This window comes from Gracilinanus agilis, chromosome X, assembly GCF_016433145.1.
Source record: "Gracilinanus agilis isolate LMUSP501 chromosome X, AgileGrace, whole genome shotgun sequence".
Taxonomy (NCBI): Eukaryota; Metazoa; Chordata; class Mammalia; order Didelphimorphia; family Didelphidae; genus Gracilinanus; species Gracilinanus agilis.
In genome coordinates this window covers 58,927,973-58,949,991 of record NC_058136.1, presented here as the reverse complement: position 1 = coordinate 58,949,991, position 22,019 = coordinate 58,927,973, and the positions used below count along the sequence as shown (strand labels likewise).

The 22,019-nt window shown below is 50.6% G+C and overlaps 1 protein-coding gene across 2 annotated transcripts in view; it reads right to left on the bottom strand.

The window, feature by feature from the left end:
• Positions 1–174: 174 nt before the first annotated feature.
• The window catches only part of DCX (doublecortin), a 38,038-nt gene continuing 16,193 nt past the window's right edge, over positions 175–22,019 (bottom strand). The window contains exons 3-6 of one of the 2 annotated variants that reach the window (XM_044682599.1): positions 11,883–11,985; positions 10,775–10,912; positions 4,034–4,128; positions 175–231 (exon numbers count right to left, since the gene is read on the bottom strand). In XM_044682599.1, coding sequence (XP_044538534.1) covers positions 175–231; positions 4,034–4,128; positions 10,775–10,912; positions 11,883–11,985 — 393 coding nt within the window. The remainder of the gene's footprint in view (positions 232–4,033; positions 4,129–10,774; positions 10,913–11,882; positions 11,986–22,019) is intronic. The other variant, XM_044682600.1, reaches the window with a different exon arrangement.

Sequence of the window (22,019 nt, the reverse complement as noted above, 5' to 3'; positions counted from 1 at the left end):
CTCTCTCTCTCTCTCTCTCTCTCTCTCTCTCTCTCTCTCTCTCTCCCTCTCTTTTTCTCTTTTTTTTTGAAACTTGAAAACAATAATCGCCCTGTTGGACACTCTAGCAGAAGTACCATACTGTACAGGAGGAAAGTGGAAGGTGGACTCTGGACGCTGGACACTGTCTTGTGTTCACATCGAATCTCCCAGGGAGTCGGAGTCATCCAAGGACAGAGGCAGGTACAGGTCCTGTAAGAAGAAAAGGAGCCAGTGTTAACTTTCCTTCACACCAGGCGTGTGAACCTAGGAGAGGCCCAGGTTCCAGTTCTGGTGCTGCTACTTAACTCACCACGGGACCTTGGCGAGCCCATTCATTCCCTTCTTTCGGCCTCAGCTGCCTCCTCTGTGTGAGATGATCTCTAAGGCTTCTTCTAGTTCTGACATTCTGTGAGCCTACGGCCCTCCCTAGCCATCCTTGGTCTTCAGCTTGCCTTTCCGTAAAGTAAGGGGGCTCTCCAGTTCCTCCCAGCACTAACACTCTATGATCACATCATAGCAGAATCATAGAATCTCAGAGCTGCAGGAGACCTCAGAGGCACGCCTGGTACTGAGTCGACGTCGACAGGAAGCTTCTTGGGAACGACTCTGACGAGGAGCGGCTGTCCGGCCTCCGCCCGAAGACTCCCCAGACAGGAGGAGCCCGCTGCCTCCCCGGGCAGCCCGTTTCACTTTGGGACAGCTTTCTCTCATGCTTAGAAAGTGTGTCCCGACATCAAAGCTTACATTTTCTTCTGCACAACTCATCTCCACTGGGAGGCCAAGTGGAGCGAGTGCGGGTCCTCTTCCACAGGTCAGCCTTCAAATACTGGAAGAAAGCTATTATGTACAATTCAAAACTTCTATTCCCCAAGCAAAAACAGCTCAGTTGCCTCATTTGGCCACATCTTCAGGTCCTTTGCCATCTTGGTTGCCCTCCTCTACAAGTAAGAGCAAGGCCTCAAGTCATCCCAGACAGAGCTGTCCACACAAGTAGACTCTATCCAGGGAGGGAGAGGCCCTTCCCCCAAATGGCAGGACGACCCATTCCCATTATTAGCATTCTCCCCCTCTCCAGGCTATGATTCCTTCACCTATTAGATAAAGACCCTCCTTATTGGTCCCGGTCCCAGATCAGTAGCTACAGGGGAGAACCAGGATGAAAACAGGGACTTTAGGGCTGTTGATGATACAAGATGGGTTGGTTGAGTCACTTTGGGGCAGTAAAAAGAGATTCCTCCACCGTGAAATAAGGAAGTTGAATGAGGTGGTCACTTAGGGCCCTTCTCATTCTAATAATATATGGGATAGTAATTAATAATTTACTCATTGACCAACGAGGGTCCGTTTCCCTTCTTCGGTTGCATTTAAGTTTAAAAAAAATGGGGGGGGGGTGATAGTAATTATGTCAAGTTCCATCGGGGCAGTGTTTGAGACTTTCAAAAGGGCTTTATTATGACAGCATTGAGGATGGCCCTTGGCATTCCTCAGCTGCGTGGACAACTACCCCTTCAATCTGTGTCTCATGTTCTGGGGGAGATCTAGGGGCAGGGCTAGGAATCGGGCCCCTCTTTAGTTCCTGTTGATGTCACGTGAGTTGCCATCTCTGAGTTTCGGTTCTGATGGTTTCCAGAGTAGGCTTTTGTGGCAAAAAAAAATGTATCTCATGAAAACCCATCCATCCCTTGCCTATTTACTAACACAGGGATGGCTAGATAGAGCCTGAATGCCCATGTCTGCCAGGAAGGACAGTTTCCTATCAGAACTGGCTGAGTCCAGGCAGGAACTCTGCTCATAAGTGCTGGCGTATCCTGGAAACCAACTAGGCCTTCGGCTTTAGGCTGGCTGCTTTGGGACATGATGAAGGGGATGAGGACAGGCCAGCCTGCTCTCTGGGGTTGGTGGTGTACAGTTTTTACTCTAGCTTGAAGCAAACACAAAGACATGTCTGTTCTACAGAATGGCACCTTATTTCTAGGCGCGTGGTTGGAGGGATTCCTTTGCAGACACACGAAATCCCCTCACAGGCAGAATTCACACGGAAGCCCCCAAATTATGCCTCTAGACTGAACCAAAGTTTACATTTGAAGGACCCGACCCAAGGCCCTGGCCAATGAGGATGACTACTTGTCACAGAACTTGAAGGGGATCCTTACCGCCCCCAACCATATAGGGAAAGAGCTCTTCTTGCCAGCAATGTCATCGATCACTAGAAACGGCCACTCCACGGTGCCCACAGATCTGTTCAGACACGTTGCCTCCCTCCTTTCCCCCTGTGTGGGAGGAAGGAAGAACTCTACTCGTAGCCTATGTGTGTAGCCCATTTGAACTCTGGTCTAGTCATAGCTTTCCCTTCTTAGACTCAGGAAGTTGAGCCGTTTTTGAACCCGAGCGTAATGCCTTCCATTCCAATCATTCACCTCATGATTTCTGCCTGTCTGTCTCTTCTGATCCTGTCTCTGGAGCCAATGAATTGGCTTTCTTCTAACTTCGTGTCATCTGCGATTTGACCGATGGGCCATCGACATCGACATCGACATCTACCTCAACCTCACTGATAAAGGGACGCTTTCTACTGCCCAAGTTGCCCAGACACATAACGGTGTGTGTCTCCGGGACGACAATGGTTCCCCCAGCTCGGATTTCTAGAAGCCGAATTGGGAACATGCTTGCGTCTGGCTGAGGAAGCCAGGGCAACCATCACATCCACAGCCAGGCCAGGGCAGGAAGGCCGAAGCTAAAGAGCCGACTGCTAGTTAGGACCCCCAGGCGACCAGCAGAAGTCGTGGGGATGCTACGCCTCTAGCTCTTCTCTTAGAAAAATCATTTTCTTTCCAATTTCTTTCAAGCCGCTCAGTATCTTTGGTTTTGCAAGGGCTGACCCTTCCCAACAAACATCCCAATCAAGCTCCCTAAAAAGTAGATTTCTTCCAAAGAGTTAAGCAAAACTGTCTGAGCAGAACTGTGCTGGACAACACGCTATCGTTGTCCACGTGGGGAGTTTACCGATCGTTAACAGAAAGGAAGGACTTGTGCTTTTACCAACGATAACAAGGTGCCGGCTCTGTCCAGCGGACATCGGCCCTCGTTTCATTGCTTCTCAGTGTGGTCTTTATTTGCACTGTCGTGTTTGTTTTACATATTGTTCTTTGGCCTTCGCCTTCTTTACACTGTATCTCTCCATACAAGGCTTCCCTATTTCTCTGAATCCTTCATATTCATCATTCTTTATGGTGTCGCAAGATCCCATCACATTTATCTGCCATAATTTGTTAAGCCATTAGCAAAATATGTTGGGCACATATTTTGTTTCCAGCTTCCCATGATCACAGACTGTGCTGTCACAAATAGTTTGGGACAGACATATGGGGCTTTCACTGCTTTCACTAACCTCTTTGGGATCTAGTCCCAGGAGCAGGATCTCTGGGTCAAAGTTACAAATCATAACTTTTGTCTTGCACAATCATTCCCAACAGTTTTCCAGAACGGTTGAACCGAGTCCATCAGCTCAACCAGCAGTGAACTCACGTCCCTGCCTTCCTTCCCACAGCCCCTTTAACAACGACTTTTTCCCCTTTTTTCCTTTGCTAAGCCAATGGCCATCAGGCGATGCTGCAGGAGCAGTTTTGCTTGTAGTTCTCTGGTTCTTAGTGCTTTTGAGCACTTTTTTCCTGACGGGCGGACGTTGGTGATCCTTGTTTCTTCACGTTCCTTTTCTACTTGCCTGAGACCACCCACCCCCGGCCAGAGCAGGTCTCTGGGCCAGGGGCCAACAGCTCCCTTCCTTTGGCTCATAATTGGAAAGCAACTGGTGGCCAGAGGCCCAAAGCACCAATCAGAGCAAGTGGGTGGCTGTGGTACCTGCTGAAGTTCCTGGGCTTGGCCCAAAAGCTGTTGAGACAGATGAGGAGGCCATGTGGTATTGGTGTCGTTGAGATGGAATGGGAACGGCATTCCCACCTAGCCAGGTAAATAAAGCAGAAAGGGGTTTAGTAAGGTATAAGAGACATAATACCTTGTGCTTCCGGAGGCTCCCAGGGCTGGTGGGGGTCGAGATTGGCGACTGCTTTGACTTGGGGGTGGACAGCTGGCTGCTAGATGTCCCGTTGGCTGTCCCAAGAGAACAGAAAAGGCAGGCCAAAGTCAGTAGCATTGCAATTATTGGGGATTCTCTGTGCCTGAACCCCCCGGGGACACCTGCTCCCACCAACTCCCAGGGCAGGTGTCAGAAGTCAGTCACCCACAATCCCCCCCCCCAATAGGCACGACCCAGGGCTTTGCGGCCCTGGGATGCTGGATCCCATAAGGAAGGGGGGTCAGACAACACCAGTGGTAATCAGAACTCTATGTTCCCCGCTCGACCACAGGGCTCTTCCAGTTGGCCGCACCCAACTCACTGCCCACACGGATCACGGAAAGCAGATGAGCAGTGACGGGGAAGGGGACTCCCATGCCGGTGAAAAAGGGAGAGCAGAAAGTGGTCTCTTATTCTGCCTTCCCCAGGAAAAGATAGGTGCTGCCAAGGGAAGGGAGTGTTCCCACCGGGAGGCCCCAGAGCTGTTACCAACTGACTAGGCCCTGGAATGATAGCACCCTACAGGGGCTCAGCGTATTCACAAAAGGCCTCATTTTGGAAGCAGGGCAATGGGGAAATGGCAGCCACAGCTTCTGTGACTTGGGGAAGGATGATCTAAGGGAAAGGATCCTTGGTCCAGGGGTCTAGATGGGGGAGGAAGGGAAAGAAAGGGAGATGAGAGGGGAAGGGCGAGGGGAGGGGACAGGAGCGAAGGAGAGAGAAGAAAACAAAGAAAAGAGAGGAGGAGAGGAGAGATAGGAAGAGGAGAGAGAAGACGGGGCAGGAGAAGAGAAGAGGAGAGGAGGGGAGGGGAGGGATGAGATGAAGAGAGAAGGGAAGGAGCAAAGGCCAGAGTATCTAAGCCTCTTGGCTGCCCCCACCATCTTTGCCCTGGCCCTTTGCTCTGAGTTTCATTGGCATGTGGTGGCCGAGGGTGACCGTTCTCTCTAGCTCCCATCTCTCATCTCCAAGCTGCAGTGGGGGCTCACAGAATGGAATCCAAGTCCCTCCTGAGCCACCAGCTGTCAGTGCAGATGCCTCCCAGTTCTGCAGGGATGTGCCCCTTCACCACGGGGGGCTTTGCCACCCCCCACTGGCTGGGAGTGCTGAGCATGATGCCAAGCCAGCCCTTTTTTGGTAGCTTCCACACTTGACTTTGCAGTCATTTTTGCCTGACACTGGAGCCCAGGGGGCCATTCTGGGCTGTCTGGTCTTTATCTGGAATCTGTCTGGCTGTCCCTCCTTCTCTAATGGAGACAGCTCTCATCCCGGAGCCGGCCACTTTCCAGCAAGCCCTCTTTATTAGGAAATGACCCAGAACTGGATTTATGCCTGTATAGCAGAGACCCCAAGGCGTGAAAGTGTGTGTGTGTGGGGGGGGGAAATGGGGCCAGTGGGCTAAAGAGATGCACATGCACTCTGACCTTTGGATTTCCTATTGGGGAGAGGAGGCAAGAGAAAACTGCTCCCCCACCCCAGTCAGGGATCTTAAGGTCAGAAATTTAGAAGTCTACCCTCCTCATTTTATAGGGGAAGAAACAGGCCCTTTGAGGGGAAGTGACTTGCCTAAGGTCACAGAGCCAATAAGTGGCCGAACCAGGATTTGGACCCAATCCAGCAGTTTCTTCACTGTGCCATGCTCATCACCAGACCTGGATGGGATGGTTCCAGGGTCTCTTTAAGCCTGGGTGAGGGGTCTATAGCAAGCAAAGATCCCAGGATCCCAGAGCGACCTGTCATCTTTGCCTTTATCTGAGTCTATCCATTTTACACTGAGATAGTACAGAGTCAGGCACAGATCCCTGGGATGCCATGCTCAAGACTTCTTACAAACTCATATCAAGCTATCCTCTGAGCTTGGCTATCTGGACAGTTCCATCCATCTAGCTGCACGATTGGCTGGCTAGTCTTCCCTTCTCCACAAGAAGTACCCAAGGGACTTGGCCAAATGCCTTGCAAAAATCCAGGGAAACTCTGTTTACAGCATTCCTCTGATTTGCCTGTTTGGTGACCATGGCAGAAAGGGAAATGAGATTAGCCTGGCATGACCTGCACTCGCTGAAGCTAGGCTAGCTCTTGGGGATCCCTCATCCCTATTCTGGGTGTCCTTTAATAAGACAGTCTCGGACTTTGCCAGGAGTCAAAGCCAAGCTCACTAGTCTGGAGCTTGTAGACTCCACTCACTTCCCTGTTTTGAAAATCAGGGCATTGGCCTTTCACCGGTCCTGCCCCCGCTCTCCCCAGCCTTTTAAAGTTTCAATTCCATTTGGTTCTGGTCAATCCAAAAGCACTTATTACATGCCTGTGATGTGCCAGGCACTGTGCCAGGTGCTTAGGATGCAAAGACAAAAAAAACTAGCCTTGCTCTCTGCCAGTTTTTTTGTGAGAACCCTGGGGTGTAATCTGGACTTGGAAATAGGAACTTCTCAAGAGCATCTAGGCGAGACAGCATGCCTACTGGAGAGAGCCTTGGACTTGAGTCAGGAAGACCTGGTTCTTTGACTCTTGCCCCTGATGCTTACTAGCTGTGAGACCCTGGGCAAATCCTGTGCTAGTTCTATGACTTGGTTTCCTCCTCTGTAAAATGAGGGGGCTGGATTAGATAGCCTCAAAGGTCTTTTGCCCCTCTAAATCTGTGATCCTAGGCTCAAGGTCTTCTCTTATTCTTTTGGGAAAGTTTCTGAGCAACGGAGAGAAGGGAGTACATTCCAATCCAAACTTGGGGCACTGCTTGCATCGATGCTTTGAATAATTATCCTAAAATCCTAAGTTTAAGATCTTTTAAAGCAATTTTAGGGAAAAAAATCACCAACACCCCAAATCAAGAAAGTGGATCTTCTGGGGAAGATGCCATAAGGATGCTTACAGGAATCACACACTACATCGCAAGAGATCCAGAGTAAATTTTGGGATATAATGAACTGAACTGAAGGGGGTTCATTTATTCTGAATATAAACACTATCATTTATTCTGAATATAAACTCTTATGCCAAAGGGGAGTGCTCCCTAATAGGCTTTTCATCAAAGTGTATCAATCATTTTTTTCTGTCTTCTTTCTTTTCCTCTTATCCCCCAAACTGATGTAATTCCCTCTATGTAAGGTGCGATATTTTATACACATCTAGTAAGAGAAGCTTTAAATGTATAGGCTCCACATGTAGAATGATTCCTTGGGAAGACCTGGCATGTTAATCTTCTAGAAAACCCGAGTGAGGAGATTTAACATGCTGGTCTTCCAAAGAATCAGAGGGGGGATTGTGAGAAGGAAACTTACTCTTCTCCCTTTTGAGTATGACTACTGGCCTGAGTGATCTTGACACAGAAGTAGGGGTTATGTAAGGAAATCACTGGCTGAACTGAGGCACAAGGATAGAATGGCAGCCAGAAAAAGGCAGTAAGAGATCACGAGACGGGGGCAGGGAGACGTCTCCTGCACAGCCCCCTGAATGGACCCTTGGGGGGTCCAGGTAAAACAGAAAGCCATAGTTGGCTCCCGAGAGGTGATGTGTGAGAGTTAGTGGGTGGAGTAAAGGTTGATAAACTGAGGCAAGAGGGGATTTCACTCTTCTCTTCCGTGTTTGTTGCTGACTGGACTGCCTTATGAGTGTGGCTAGGGGGCCCTAATGGTGGCCTCAGAGAGCAAGCTAAATGGAGCAATAAGGAAAGTACTTTTTATATCTCTCTCCCATTTTTCCATCTTTTCCTCTTATTGCTTTTGATGAATAAAATTATTCATTTAAGGCCAGTCTCATAATTTTCACTCTTACAGCTTGGTGGTCAAGTGTTGAGTTCGAGGGGTCAGATGATGCTTTAGTTTGGGTGGAACAGAGAAATCTGGGAAGGGAGTGGGAGCCAGAATATGGACAGCTCACATGTCTAGGTTAGGAGCTTGCATTCTACCTGATGGTCAATGGGAAGCCACTGAAGGCTTTTCAGTCCGGTAGTAACACGCTCTGAACTATACTTTAGGAAAAAATCTTTTGACAGCTTTTTGGATGATGGATTGAAGTTGAGGCTGCTGCAGTGGATCAGAGGAGAGGTCCTGAGGTAAAGCCTTCCCAGACACTGTCAAGTATAAGAGCACCCACCATGGGGATAGGAGTTCTCTCTCCTGGGAGTGGCCAGGTGAATAGATGCAAGAATCAAGAAGATTGGGAAAGTGATTAGATGGGGATGGGGTGGGCAGAAAGAGAGAAGGGGATGGGCAACCGCCATCCCTGCCAGAAAGGGCAGACTCTGGAGTTCTGAGAGAACAGCTCAGAGGTTTGGGTAGCACCGAGAGAGGGAAGGAAGGGATAGTAAGAACACAAGTAGACTAGAAAAACATCTCTGAGAGGACGATGCCCTTTGGGTCCTTCCAAGTCAAGAAGGGCTGCCCAGACATTACTCTGTGTGGCTGTCCTCAAGTTCTGGCTTAGGCTGAGGGGGTGGGGTGTGTGGGCTGCTGGCATTGGGGTGGGGACGGGCAGGTTGGCAGGCATTGTCTGCCATTCTGGGTTTGTTTTGCTAATTGCCTCTGCTGCCTGGAAATGCTTTTGTCTCTTTCTCTCTCCAACCCTTCCATTAGAGAAGCAGGAGATGGCGGGCCGGAAACGATCTCTTCCCGGATTGATCATAGGGTACTGGGGCCAGACTCAACCACAGGTTGTCAGATTCTGTCATTGCGGAAGGTACTATTTTAATTTGAAATGGATTCTCTGGAGTGGGCTTAGGGTAAGTAGCTATTAATTCTTTGACTAAGGGAGGGAAATAAAGAATCTGTCACCAATACATTTTTGTGCTTAGCCCAGCACTGTTTTGACAAGAATGAGCTTCCCCGAGGAAAGTGAGTGGCATCTCTCCGAGGACAGAGGAGAGCCAGGATTTTGTGACTCATTTTTCTCTCCTGTACATGGCTAGCATTCTGGGTCAGGGAGCAGCAACCTTCCCCCACTGGTGATACACTGGCGCTACAGTGAAGGTCTCCTGGAGAGAGAGGCTTTGCAAGGGGGAGGGACTCTCCCCAAGGTAAAGAGATTATTTTAGGAGACTCTCTTCCCAACAGTCAGATGGGTACAGACAACCTTTGGCCAAGATGAGGAGATTCACTCATTTCTCTGGCCAGTCTGCAGAGAGAGGCCACCGACAGGCTCCTGGTTGAGCGAAGCCAACTCTACATTCTGGTTTCTGCTGCTGTGTCGTCCTCCCATTCCCACTTTGGGAGGCCATCGGTCCTCAGCTGTCTGATCTTTGCTTTACGCTCACTTTCCATGAGAGTTCAGCTACTCTCGTGGCTCAATCCATATCATCTCCAGCCCTGACCGCCATTTTGGGTACCAACCCGATATCTCTAATTGCCGCTCAAATGTTTCCTCTGCGATGGACCCTCAGCTCCTCAAACAATATATACAAAGCAAAATGGCGCCTCCCCCCTTTCTGTCTCGCCATGTCCCTATCTCTTTCCCAATCATGCAGGTTTGCCACCTTGAGCTTCTCCTTCATCTCCAACTCCAACTTTTGTTACTCACTTCCCACCCACTTGGCTATTAAGTAATTCATTCACTTTCGACTCTCAAAGCCCTTCTGTCTTCCTTTCTATCCCTATGGCCACTGGCCTGGTCCAGGCCCCATCATCTCTTTGCCTCACAGAATCTAGAAGAGGGCAACCAGGCTGGCGAAGGGCCTCGAGTCCATACCATATAAGGAAGGGCTGAAGAAACTGGGGCTGCTTAGCTTGAATGAGAGGAGACCTGGTTGGGTGTGGGTAGAAGTGGTGACAATGGGTCACGGTAGCTGTCTTCAAGGATGCAGAGGGCTATTTTAGGTAAGGTAAGGTAAGGTAAGGTAAGGTAAGGTAAGGGGGATTAGCTTTACGCTGCTTGGCCCCAGAGAACAGAAGCAGGAATGATTAAATTCAACAACACTGAACAGAAGGTACACAGAGGTAGATTCTGGTCTTAAATTGTCCTAACAAGTGGACAGAGGGGGGCCCTTTCACTGGAGGGCTTTGGTCTAAGGCTTCAGGACCCTTTCTTGGGATGACTGTAGATACCAGGTCTGGGTTGCACCAGATGGCCACTGCCAACCCTTCCAGCTTAGAGAATCTCTGCTTGGTAGAGCTTGAAAACTGCGTAGGGAACATCTAGCCCAACCCTCTCATTTTACAAATGAGGAAACTGAGGCCCATAGAAGCAGATTGACTTGGCCAAGGTCACATAGCTAGTCCATCGAGGAGCTGGGCTCTTTCCCCACAACACACAGAATATGAGGGCCTCGGTTCTGGTCATGATTCCCGATCGATACCTTTCCGTTCCCACGTATAAGCCGGCATATGTGAAATTCTAGCAATGGAGTTGGCATGCACAAGTTAGTTTGTTGGTCAGGTGAGTGTTAGCCAAGCACATACACTTCTTCAGTGGACAGACACTTACTGAATGCCTACTGAATACCCAGCCTTGCCCCTGGTGATTTGAGGTGCTTCATCAATCTTTGGTGATGTTAAGAGTCACGATGATGACAAGGAAGGGGCCAGATTTCCTGAGGGGCTCTAATGGAGCGGCTTGGAGCCACGCCCACCTGTCTCGTGCGGTTGGTTAGGCACCATGGAGACACATCCAGTGGCAACACAGTCTCGGGCATGCAGAAGGTACCCCTCTGTGGGCAGCAGGGTCAGCATGCGCAGTTAAAGAAAAATCACTTACCATCTTGGTCGTTACCTGAGTCGGCCGGAGACTTGCTCCTGCGCACAGGGCCAGGACTTTTGGCTGAGCTCTTCTGAGTCTTGGGAGATGACTTGGTGCCAGTGGTGGCGGGTGGGGCCCCCTTCATGACTCGGCACTCTGTGGGGAGAGCACGGGAGTTAGTGGGCTCCAGTGTGGCAGGGGCCAGGGTTAGGATGCTCCCCTGATCCTGTGAGCCAAATCCTAACTCCAATGCCGCTCCTTGCCCAAGCCTAGGCACCACAAAGGGCTTGTCCAGTGAGTCCGACACACTACTGGTAAATGGTTGAGCTGGGCCGTGACCCCAAATACTGCCTTCTTTCCACTGTACTGTAGGGCTCTGCTAAGGACAACCCTAGAAATTCCAGCAAGCTCGAAAAGGTAACACAGACAACTTGTTCTGCAAACCTGATAGAGTTCTGGAAATGCCAGGATTTTGGTTTGTTATTGTCGATTATACTTATGAGGCCTTCCAGTTCTGCGGATAGGACAGAGACCCTGGAGGAGGAGCTTTCAAAAGGGGCCTGAGCTGAACTAGGCATTTAATTCAGGGTATTCCAGAAGCAGGCACAATGCAACGGTGGTCTGTTAGCACAGAATCAATCAGAGAATTTGCAATTGGAAAGGACCATAGAGACCATGAAGTCCAGCCCTCTTAATGCACACTTTATGTAACTGCCACCAAGAAAAAGAAGGGACTCGTCCAAGGTGATATAGCTGGGAAGTGGAAAGACTGCAGGACCTTGGTATGGAAAGACCTGTATCTGGGCTTGGCAGAGAGTGAAGAGCACAAGCAAGGCAGACTCCAGGGCTTGCTTGGTGGCAGGCCTAGGGAGGGGCCAGTTGGTGGAATGCCAGCTGGGACCACGACAGGGAGTGGGAAGATGAGCTGGGCCTCAGTGCAGTGCCAGACTGTTGGCACACTGGTCTTGTTCTGGCTCCGGTGTTCCGTATTCCCTTTGTTTACCAAGAGGGCTAGGTTCGGAGTCCAATGACTTAGATTATGAGTCCACAGAAACCTTAAGTGGCAAAAGGGAAAACAAAGGCATGACAAAGCCCACAAAGTGCCACGGGGGCCATCCATGCTCACCATTCTCATCCAGGGAAAAGTCATCCTGGGCGTAGCGGAATTTTTCAGGACCGCAGGCAATAAATACGTCATCGTCACCAAAGAAATCGTGGAGACAGGTCACCTAGTGAGAAAGCATAGACATCTGTTGGTGTGGCCTCTGTGCTACTGACCACTGACATCACGGAAGGAAGCACAGGATTCACAAGTTGCGAGGGATCTCAGAGGCTAGCTAGCTGCCAAGTGGTCACCCAGCCTGTGCTTGAGGACCTCCTGAGGTGGCCCATTCCACTACAGGGCAGCCCAAACTGTTAGGGAAGCTTTCCTCATTTAGAAGTGGAAATCTGCCCCGCTACAAATGCCATTCATTGTCCTGAGCCCTGCCCTCCCAGGGCACACAGAGTGAGCCTGGTCCTTCTTCCCATTGCGAACCCTTCTGATTGCCATCCTGGCTCTTCTCAGTCCTCTCTTCTCTAGGCTCCACTTCCTCAAACTGGTCCTTGGATCAGATGTTCTCCAGGCCTCTCCCATCCCAGTTGCCTTCTTTGACATACCCTCTAGGCTGCTGATATCCTTCCTCAAATGTGCTCAGGACTGCTGTGAGATACTCCGCATGAGGTGGCCAGGGCAGAGGGCAGGGGGACCATCCCTCACCTTCTTCTGGGCATGTGGCCTCTCCATAGGAGGGGAACTTCCTAACAATCACAGTTGCCTCGGATGGGAGTGAGCTCCCCATCACTGGCCATAAAGATCTGAGGAGGTTAGACATCCCCCATCCCCATCTGGGATGTGTGGTAGTCTACACGTGACCTCCGAGGCCTCTTCCAGCTCTATGGTCAGGCATCCCCATTTGATCTAGCTTGAGGCTCAGGGAGTTGGTCTTCTGCTGTCTTTTGGCTCTCACATCTGCCACCATAAGGTTCCGTCGCAAATGGGGGATGATATCTCTTTGACCATATGTCAACTAAATTACAAAGGGAATTTCCTCGAGCCCGTGGCTCAGCTGCTACTCACAGGCAAAGCTCTTCCCAACCAATTAACAATATGCCCCACAGCCCCTGCCACGGGCACTGGATTGGGCCATTTCTACATAGCTGCTCAGGCTCAGTCGTTCAGAGTAGTAATCCTTCAGACTGGGGGACTTACAGCTAGAAGGGACCCTAGAGCAATCTCCTCCAGCCTCTTCATTTTCCAGAGGGAGAAAATGAAGGTAGAGAGGGGAAGATCACACGGAGCCGAGGGATCAGAACACGGGTCCTTTGCCTCCAAACTCAGCAGTCTGAAGACAGTTCTCCTGTGCTCCCCCAGTGTCTCTTCTCCAGGATATACAATCCATAATTCCTTCAACTGGTCTTCATATGGCCTGGACTCAAGGCCTTCAACTATCCCGGTAAATGCCCGCCCTGGACATTCTCCAGCTTTGCAATGTCCTTCTTTATTATTATTATTTTTTAAAAAGTCAACCCCTTCCCTTTCATCTTAGAATCAATACTGTATATTGGTTCCAAGGCAGAAGAGAGTCAAGGGCTAGGCAATGGGGGTTAAGGGACTTGGTCAAGTTTACACATTGCTAGGAAGTGTCTGAATCCATATTTGAACCCAGGACCTTCCATCTCTGCCAGTGGCTCTCATTCCACTGAGCCATCCAGCCATCCTTGTCAATATCCTTCTTAAAATGTGGCACCCAGACCTGATCCTAATACTCCACATGCGGTCTGATAAGAGCAGAGGACAGTGAGATCGTTGCCTCCCTAGTCCTGGAAGCTTTGTCCCTCACGTTGGCTGGGTGCCGAGGATTCTCCGTATCTCAGCCCGAGTTGTCTTTTTGGCCCTGTCTCTCACTTCTTCCTTTCCTGGAGCCAAAGAGGACAGCGGGCATGCCCTTTCAACCATCTGCCCCTATAGCTCCCCTGGCCTCTGCCCTGCCAGCCTCATTGCCAGACCCCTGCCCCATGCTGACCTCTGGGGTTTCTAGTCCTTGGCCTGACTATGTTCCATCCCAAAGCCCTGCTTGACCCTTCCCACTTGGTCCTGCTCCACTGCCTGCCGTGACCCAGCACGCTGGAGCTGTTGGGTGCTAGGTTCCTAATCGGGCTTCTGTGCTGGGGTGGGTGGAACCTGGGCAGAAGAGCCAGCTCTGACAACACCTTCAGCTAGAGACACCCCCCCCCCCATGGACTCAACCCAGAAGTCCAAGCTCATTCACTGACGTGCCACCCTACGGGTGACCTTGGACAAGTCACCTCCTCTCTCTGAGCCTCCGTTTCTTCCTCTGTAAAACGAGAAGGCTGGCCCAGTCAAGTCTTCAAGGGCCTACTGTGTGCCAGTGCCAAGGGTACAAAGAAAGCCAAAGCCCAGTCCCTGCTCTGGAGTAAGTTTCAATCTAGGGGGGCAGAAGAGCTGGAAATAGCTGGGTCCCACCGAGCTATAGACAGGAGGACATGAGCCCTGCAGCTCTGAGACCAGGACCCTTCAGATGACCAGATGGTGGTTTCGGACCTCTCCAGGCCTCTGCCTTTATGCCCCTGCCCCTGCATGTACCCAGGCCAGCACCCAAGCCAGTGCAGCACTGGACCCTGTATGCTGGGAAGCAAATCTGCCTCTGCCTTCCCCAGGGCTTTGGGGATGCTGCTCAGTGCACCCGCCCTCCTCTGCTGCAGAGGCTCCCTCCATCCTGCGGCAGCTCCCCCGCCCGCTCTGCGCAGCCACTGCAGTGTCTGCTCAGACAAAGAGTCTGATGGCAGCTATCTCGGTGACCTCATCGGAGGCGGTGGGCGGTGGCAGCAGTAACAACATGGCAGAGCAGCTGATTAGCATTTCAACAGAGTCCCAGCCCAGTAGGAAGAGCCGTAGCAAGGCCTGGGTCTTTGTTATTCCCCCTAAAGACATCCCTCCTTTCCCACTAGCTGCCCCCACCCCAAGGCCACAGTGGAAGAAGAACAAAGTCTGAGCAGGGCAGGAGGCTGGCCCTCCTGGATGGACTGGTGCTGCTGCCAGTCAGTTGGGTCCCATTATGGGATCCCATTTGGGGTTTTCTGGACAGAGATACTGGAGTGCTTTGCCATTTCCTTCTCCAGCTCATTTAACCGATGAGGAAACTGAGACAAAATTACCCAGAGTAATTACAAAGCTAGTGAGTGTCCAAGGTTAAATTTGAACTCAGGTCTTCTGGACTCCAGGCATAGCTGCTCTAGAGGGAGCAGAGCCCCACAGAATAGTCTGGCCATAGCCATTGTGTGAGGGCCTCTTAAATGCTGGGAAGGCTACTTCCATCTCAAGAATCCAGCCCTGTGGGGCTTGGCAGGGGGGTCTGAGTGTGGATGGATCAGAGGCCTCCTCTGGAATCTCAGAGGGCTGGATTTTCCAGGTCCAGAAGGCTACAAGAGCCCCTTAAGCTTCCATGGGGAAATAACTGGCAGCTTATCTCAAGGGGTCCCTGAGCAGAGGAGGAAGCCCTTTGAAGGGAAGGAAGAAGAGGCTTCAATTCAGGAAATGAGTTTTCCTTTAGGGACACCAGTGTCCCGCTGGCCACCAGCCCAAGAGTTACTCTCCCTGGCTGCCCCTAGTCCTAGCCCACCATTATGGCCTCCCATTCTTGAGTGTTGTTGGCCTTGGAGCCCTGGACTGCATGCTCAAGATTCAGCTTCCATTCCGCCCCGCCAGAGTGGATAAATGGGTACTCTGCATGATCCTACAGGAAATAGTTGTCTGTGTTCAGTCATCTTCCAGAGAGGAACACTGAGACCCAGAGAGGGAAAGGCATTTAAGATCAGAGAACTCCCTAAGTTGGCATCTGAGCCCTTTAAGACCCTTGTATCCAACTTCCTCATTTTATAGATAAGCAAACTGAGGCCCAGAAAGGAAAAGTGATTTGTTCAGGATTTGAACCCAAGGTCCTGATTCCCAAACCAGTATCTTTTCCTCTGTTTCCTGTCTATTCCCCACAGCCTCTCAAGAAGCCCCGGAGGGGACCCCACATTCAACAGAATATTTCTGCTCTTTTATTGTGCCAGGATCCACCACTCTCAGGGCCACTGATAATTACCACATATAGCTCCTGCTCCTGCTCCTGCTCCTGCTGCCACTTTGGCTGCCTGACCATTGAACCAGTGATCTCCACCTTCGTTCAGGGCTGCTAGTGTATCGCATCATTGGTGGCTGAGCCTGGGATACCATTAGCTTGTGCTTGGGTGGGCTCTGATCCCCCGGCCTTGATTCCTATTATTTTCTACCCCACCGCCATTTTGAGCAGTCTTTCCTGAGGCCCAATTCCCAATTGGCTGAGCTTGAGAGTGTCAGAAAGCAAGTGGGAGGCCAGCTCTAGAGCCCCAGCAGTCAGAGCAGTTCCGGAATGCTCAGAGGTTACCAGACAATGAATGCCTTCGTTTCGGGAACCTTCTCCCTGTAGACAAAGGCACTGACTGGCCCAGAAAGCAGCTCATTATTGCTGGCTACGGGAAGCGAGAGGTTTGGCCTTGAAGGCCCATCTGGGTCTTTTCAGAGGTCCTGGGCCTGGAGAGTAACTCAGGAGGGCTCTGGGCCATTTGGAACGATTCCATCATGGCGTTTATGGCATTCCGTAGCCTACCTGGCCAGCCTCCCACCCTCCCTGTCTTTTCTTCTTTTCCCTCGCCTTTCCTCAAGAAAAGCAGCACAAGCAAAGGGCCTCCTGGTGGGTGGGTGGGTGGGTGGGTGTGGGAGGGCCTGGATTTCTTCTTGCTGGGGCTCTTCCCGCTGCTACCTGTTCAGTACCACGGACAGCGCCTCTGGGCGGCAAGGCAAAGCAGCCTCAGGAATAGGCAGGCAGGCAGAAGCTGAGGACAAAGAATGGGCTCCCTCTCCTTTGGGGACTACAGAAATGCCTTTGGGGCAGGCTTTTAGGGAAACCACAAGACCCGAGGCAAATTCTGCTTTGAAATCTAATGCCCCCACTGGATGGGAGGGGCAGTGTAGTGGAGGAGGAGGAGTTTAAAGCTCCAGATATGAATCCCAGCATGGCCACTGTGTGACCTTGGGCAAGTCCCTTGCTTGCTCTCTTTAGACCTCATTTTCCTTCTCTGTCAAATGAACAGATCATCTCTAATGAAGCCCCTTCCCACTCACTCTAAATCCAATGAATCTGTGAGGGTCACACTTGGCCCATTGGCCAATGAAGGTCTCAGCGGGCTCCTTGGTGAAGCATCAAGCAGTAGTGGGTAGTTAGCAGACCTACCGAGGAAGGCCTCTGCAGAATTCTCACCAGGGACAATATGGCTGTCAGTAATGGCTACCAGTCCTCTCCAAAAATCACAGCCCGGGAGGGGAATGGAGGGACAGTGAAGTAGGCACATAACAATCTATCGAGAAGGGAACAAAGCTGACCTCAGACACTTCCTAGCTCTGGGTGACCCTGGACAAGTCACTTAACCTTCATTGCCTAGCCCTTACCACTTTTCTGCCTTGGAACCTTGATTCTAAGACAAAGGGTAAGGATTTAAAAAGGGGGGTCAGAATAAAGAAACCAGTTTCAGAGAGTTCTTTGGCACTTGGTAGAAATAGCGAGCCCTCCATGGCCTTCCAGATGGCCAGCCAACCACAAGTGCCACCATGCTGTGACCAGGGAATTCAAGGAGATGGTCCTCAGAGACCATCAATGTGGCCTTTTCCCCGGTGGCCAGAGTCCTTTCTCTGCCAGTCTACCACTCACACTATAGTCTCAACCAAAGGGCAGATGTCAGCTACAGAGCTGCACTGGACAGAGAAAGGTGTGGCCTCATCTTTCCTCTTGGTGACATCACACAGACCTGAACTTTGGGGATCCAAAGTGAATCTCACTGATGACCAATTCCTTTAGGTGACGCAGATGACAAGCCATCTCTGCCTGCCCATTCTGTCCTCGTCACAGGGAGTGCTAGAGGTTTTCCTCCCCGCCGAGAGCACTCTGGCCGCCAACCCGCATCCTTGTCCCTTTATGTGACATTCCTTTCTATTTTTTCAGACTGCCATTTTCCACATCTCACCAAAACACAGCAATACTGGCAGAATCTGGGTACTGGAAAGCTGGGCCTTTGTTTACATGGGAAGCTTGAGGGGCACTGAAAGACCCCTGCAATTTCCTGAAGGCAATCCAGCCTGTTCTCCTTCTCAACGGCGGGTCAAATTCACTGTCCATCTGTACTGCCTATCACAGAGTGAGACACCAATGGACAAGCCTCCCAGACCGTCCATCCAGATGTACGGCAAAGTCTCAGCAATACGCATTCTTCATCTTCTTGGACTTTCCTATGTGGACGGCCAAGCCAAAATTCTTGGAGTGTTTTCCTTGCCTCTTCCAGGCACACAGGAAAGGCTCCACAGTGTTTTGGGACTTGACCCAATCAACACAATGTCATCCCCAAATAGGAGCCTATTACACGGAGAACCTTACCATCCACAGAGAGCCCCTCTCCAACTTGGACTCTGCACTGGATCTCCTCCTTCACTTTGGTGGACACCTTTTCCTTTTAAATCCCTACCTGCTGTCTTACAATCAATACTGAGAATTGGTTCCAAGGCAAAAGAGTGGTAAGGGCTAGGCAATGGAGGGTGAGTGACTTGCCCAGGGTCACCCGGCTAGGAAGTGTCTGAGGTTAGATTTGACATCTTCCATTTCTTTCCATTTTCAGGAAATTACAAAATGGTAAAGAATCAGCCCATCCATTGCTGAGGATGGCTAGCCACACTGCCTGTTTGCTCCCTACCATGGATTATGAGGGCCTATTTGTTCCCTACTTGGGCACTCCTGCAGGCTAGACTTGATTCACAAAGAGGTGATTCACCTAAGAATTTGGCTGAGATGCTCCCTTCCTGGCAGAGTGGGATGACATGAGCTTCCACAGATGCTCACTTAGACTGGGAGGTCAGGGCGCCTCTGAGCCTGGTGGGCATTAAGGGCTCAGGCCCCAGGGCTCTGGGTTTGAGTATTGCCCTTTTAAGCAGAGAGCGCAGGAAGGAGACTGGGTCATGGGACCTTCTGGGCAAGGACACCCATGAAGCCTGAGATGGGCAGCTCATGCCTTTCAATTTATCCCAGTCAAAGAAGTGGAGGGAGCTCTGGGGGGGGGCAGCCCCTCTGTCTCTGTCCACTCAGCCTCTGCCAGGTCCAGAAGCCCACCACCTTGGTCTCGAATTATCCCACAATAAAGGCCAGGTTTTCAAAGCCCAGCTCATCATCCATCGGTGGCTGGCTAGGGCTGTTTCTTCTAGCAAGTTCTATTTCTCAAAGAATTTTGACTTCCATTTGGCGTCCTATGATTAACCAAGAGGAGAGCAAGACAAAGACAGCATCCGCCCAGCTGTTCCACACCGACAGGCCTGACCTTCCCAGCTGAGGGAGGGCTCTTTGTGCTAGGAAAGTGGTTGCCTAGCAACCAGGCCTTGCAGCTGCCAGCCTCCAAATGCTGAAAGCATGACTTATGGGAAGAAATCAGGAAAAAAGGGTGGGGGTGGGGGCTTGGCCATTCAGCTTTATGTTGGGACCAAAAGACTGCCCTGAATGCCCAGATCTTACCCCAATTACTCACCCTTCCCATGGGGAGCCTAGTGCTAGATTGCATTCTGTTTGGATGGCTCCCTTCACCCCCACCCCAATGGAGTCTCATTGTCGTGGCTGATCCTCAATCAAGCAGGGCACTGGAAACGTGCTGAGTGGGTTGGAGAATACCAAGGAATGTGGCACACATTCATTTACTAGACCTCCCTTTGGGTAGGGGTGGTACAGACATTAGCTGTCTTCATCGTATAGCCAAGGAAATGAAGGTACAGAGTCTCAGAGGCACCAGGAACCCCAGAGGCCACACCTGGACAAGAATCCCTATTACAACAACCAACAACTGGTCCTTTAACCTTAACTTAAAGATGTCTGGTGACTGGAACCCAGGATCTCCTGCACAAACCCACTCCACTCTTGGAAATGTACTTCCCTGCAATTTCAACTCAAGGGCAGCTAGGTGGAAGAGTAGGAGAGAGCATCAGGCCTGCAGTCAGTATATAGCTAAGTTTGAATCCAACCTCAGAACCTGGGTAAGTTCCTTCACCTTGTTTGCCTCAGTCTTCTCAGCTGTAAAATGAGCTAGAGAAAGAAATGGCCAACCACTCCAGTATCTGTGCCAAGGAAACCCCAAAGGGAGTCCTGGGGTCATGAAAGACAAGTAAAACTCCCCTTCTGCCTGAGGCCCTTTACCCATCCCCTGCCCCTACACAAGCACACTTCTTCTGGGCCTCAGGCAGAAAGAATGCTAACACCTCTTCCTGGTAATAAATCACCAGAAGAAAATGCCACCAATTTGCCACCTAGTTACAGACCCTTGGCAAGGGGGGCCTCGAGCCCTTTGCCCCTTCCTCCTCATAGGAAGGATGGAACACTTGGTGAGCATGGTCATCATTTCTACAAGCCCGGCTCCCACCAACCTGGAGGAGTTTGGCATCGAGGCCTAGAGGAGAAGCCCTTTGTTTTCCAGGTACTCAGAGGCTGGAAGTGGGGGGGGGCAGGAATATTGGTGGCATCCCTGTGGCAAATCCCAGAGAGTCCTTGCCACTGGAAAGCTTAGTCTTTGGCAGAGAGCCTCAATAGAGGGAAGTGCTTTCTAACAATCAGAGCTGTTCAGCAAGGAAACCGACTTCCTTGAAAGCTAGTGAGTTTCTCATCACTGGGGGTGTTCAAGCAGAAGCTAAGTAGGTCATTTCTCCTCGGTGCCTCTAACGGCTTGGCATTCTAACAACTGAACACCACTCCTGGAGGAAGAAGAGGACTTCCTCTCAGTGTCAGATTACACACCAGGTACCCAAGCCACTAAGTCAGACCCCCTTCCCTAAACTGTCCTTTACTCTCCATACTCCAGAGCTTTCTTCTGATCTCTGTCAATGGCCAGTTGGAATTGTTCTGCCTAGCTTCAAAGAGAGGCAGAGACAGAGAATAGAGAGAGATACAGAGAGAGGAGAGAGACAGACAAAGAAGAGGACAGAGAGACACAGAGACATAGAGAGACATTCACACAGAGAGACACACACCGAGAAAGAGAAGCAGAGAGGAGAGAGAGACTGAGGCAAAGAAGAGAAAGGAGAGAAAGAGACAAAGAGATCGCTCACCAGCCACTACATTAACAAAACCTGTCAAGGGCCAACTGTTGAAGGCAGATGTCACCATCTGGGTATCATACCAGGCAGATCAAAAATACCCTGAATCTAACATGGAAGTGTTGATACGTGAATTTGGCAGATGAGGCAGCCAGTCTATGGAAGGAGCAAAGGCCCTGAGGATAGGACAGGGATGCGGATGCTCTGTGCTCACAGAGGCCTTATGGGATAGATGTCCTGTGGAGAGTGGTCCACACTGAGGGATTTATCTAACCTGTGCCAACAGGTGAGATGTTCCAGCGGTACAGAAGGAGGAAAGCTTATTAGTGCAAATGGCAGGGCTTTTTGTGGCTTACTCGAGCTTGCCTCTCACCTGAGTGCATTAGAAACCAAGGAAAAAGGGTCTTGCTTCACTCCAGATTGCTTTGTACTCTGGTTCCAGTCCATGCTCTCTGAGCTCACTGACTCCATTAAAACACACACTCTGTCTCTCTGTCTCTGTCTCTCTCTCTCCCCCCCCCCTTTGGCTCTTTCCTTCCTCTACCATGTCCCTCTATCCTTCCCTTTTCTCTCTCTCCCTACCTTTTCTGTCTTTCTCCTGCTGTCTCCCTCTCTGTCTCTCCTCTTCTCTTTCTCTCTTTCATCATGTCCCTCTATCCTTCACTTCTCTCTCCCAATCTTCTCTTTCTGTCTCTCTCATTCTTGTCCTTCCGCTGCTCTATCTCCCTCTGTCTTTCTCTTCTCTCATTCTCTCTTTTTATCATGTCCCTCTATCCTTCCCTTTTCTCTGTCTCTATGTCTCTGTCTCTCATCTTTCTCCTGTTCTTTTTCCCTCTGTCTCTCTCATTCGCTTCTCTTTCTCTGTCTCTCTCATGTCTCTCTATCCTTCCCTTCTCTCTCCCTATCTTCTCTCTGTCTCTGTCCCTCTCTGTCTGCCTGTCTCTCTCTCCTGACTTTCTCTTGTTTTTTTTTCTCCCCCCTCTCTCCGTATTCTGTATTTCTCCCTATCTTTCTCCTTCTGACTCTCTTTCCTTCTCTTCTCTTTATCATGGCCCTCTATCCTTC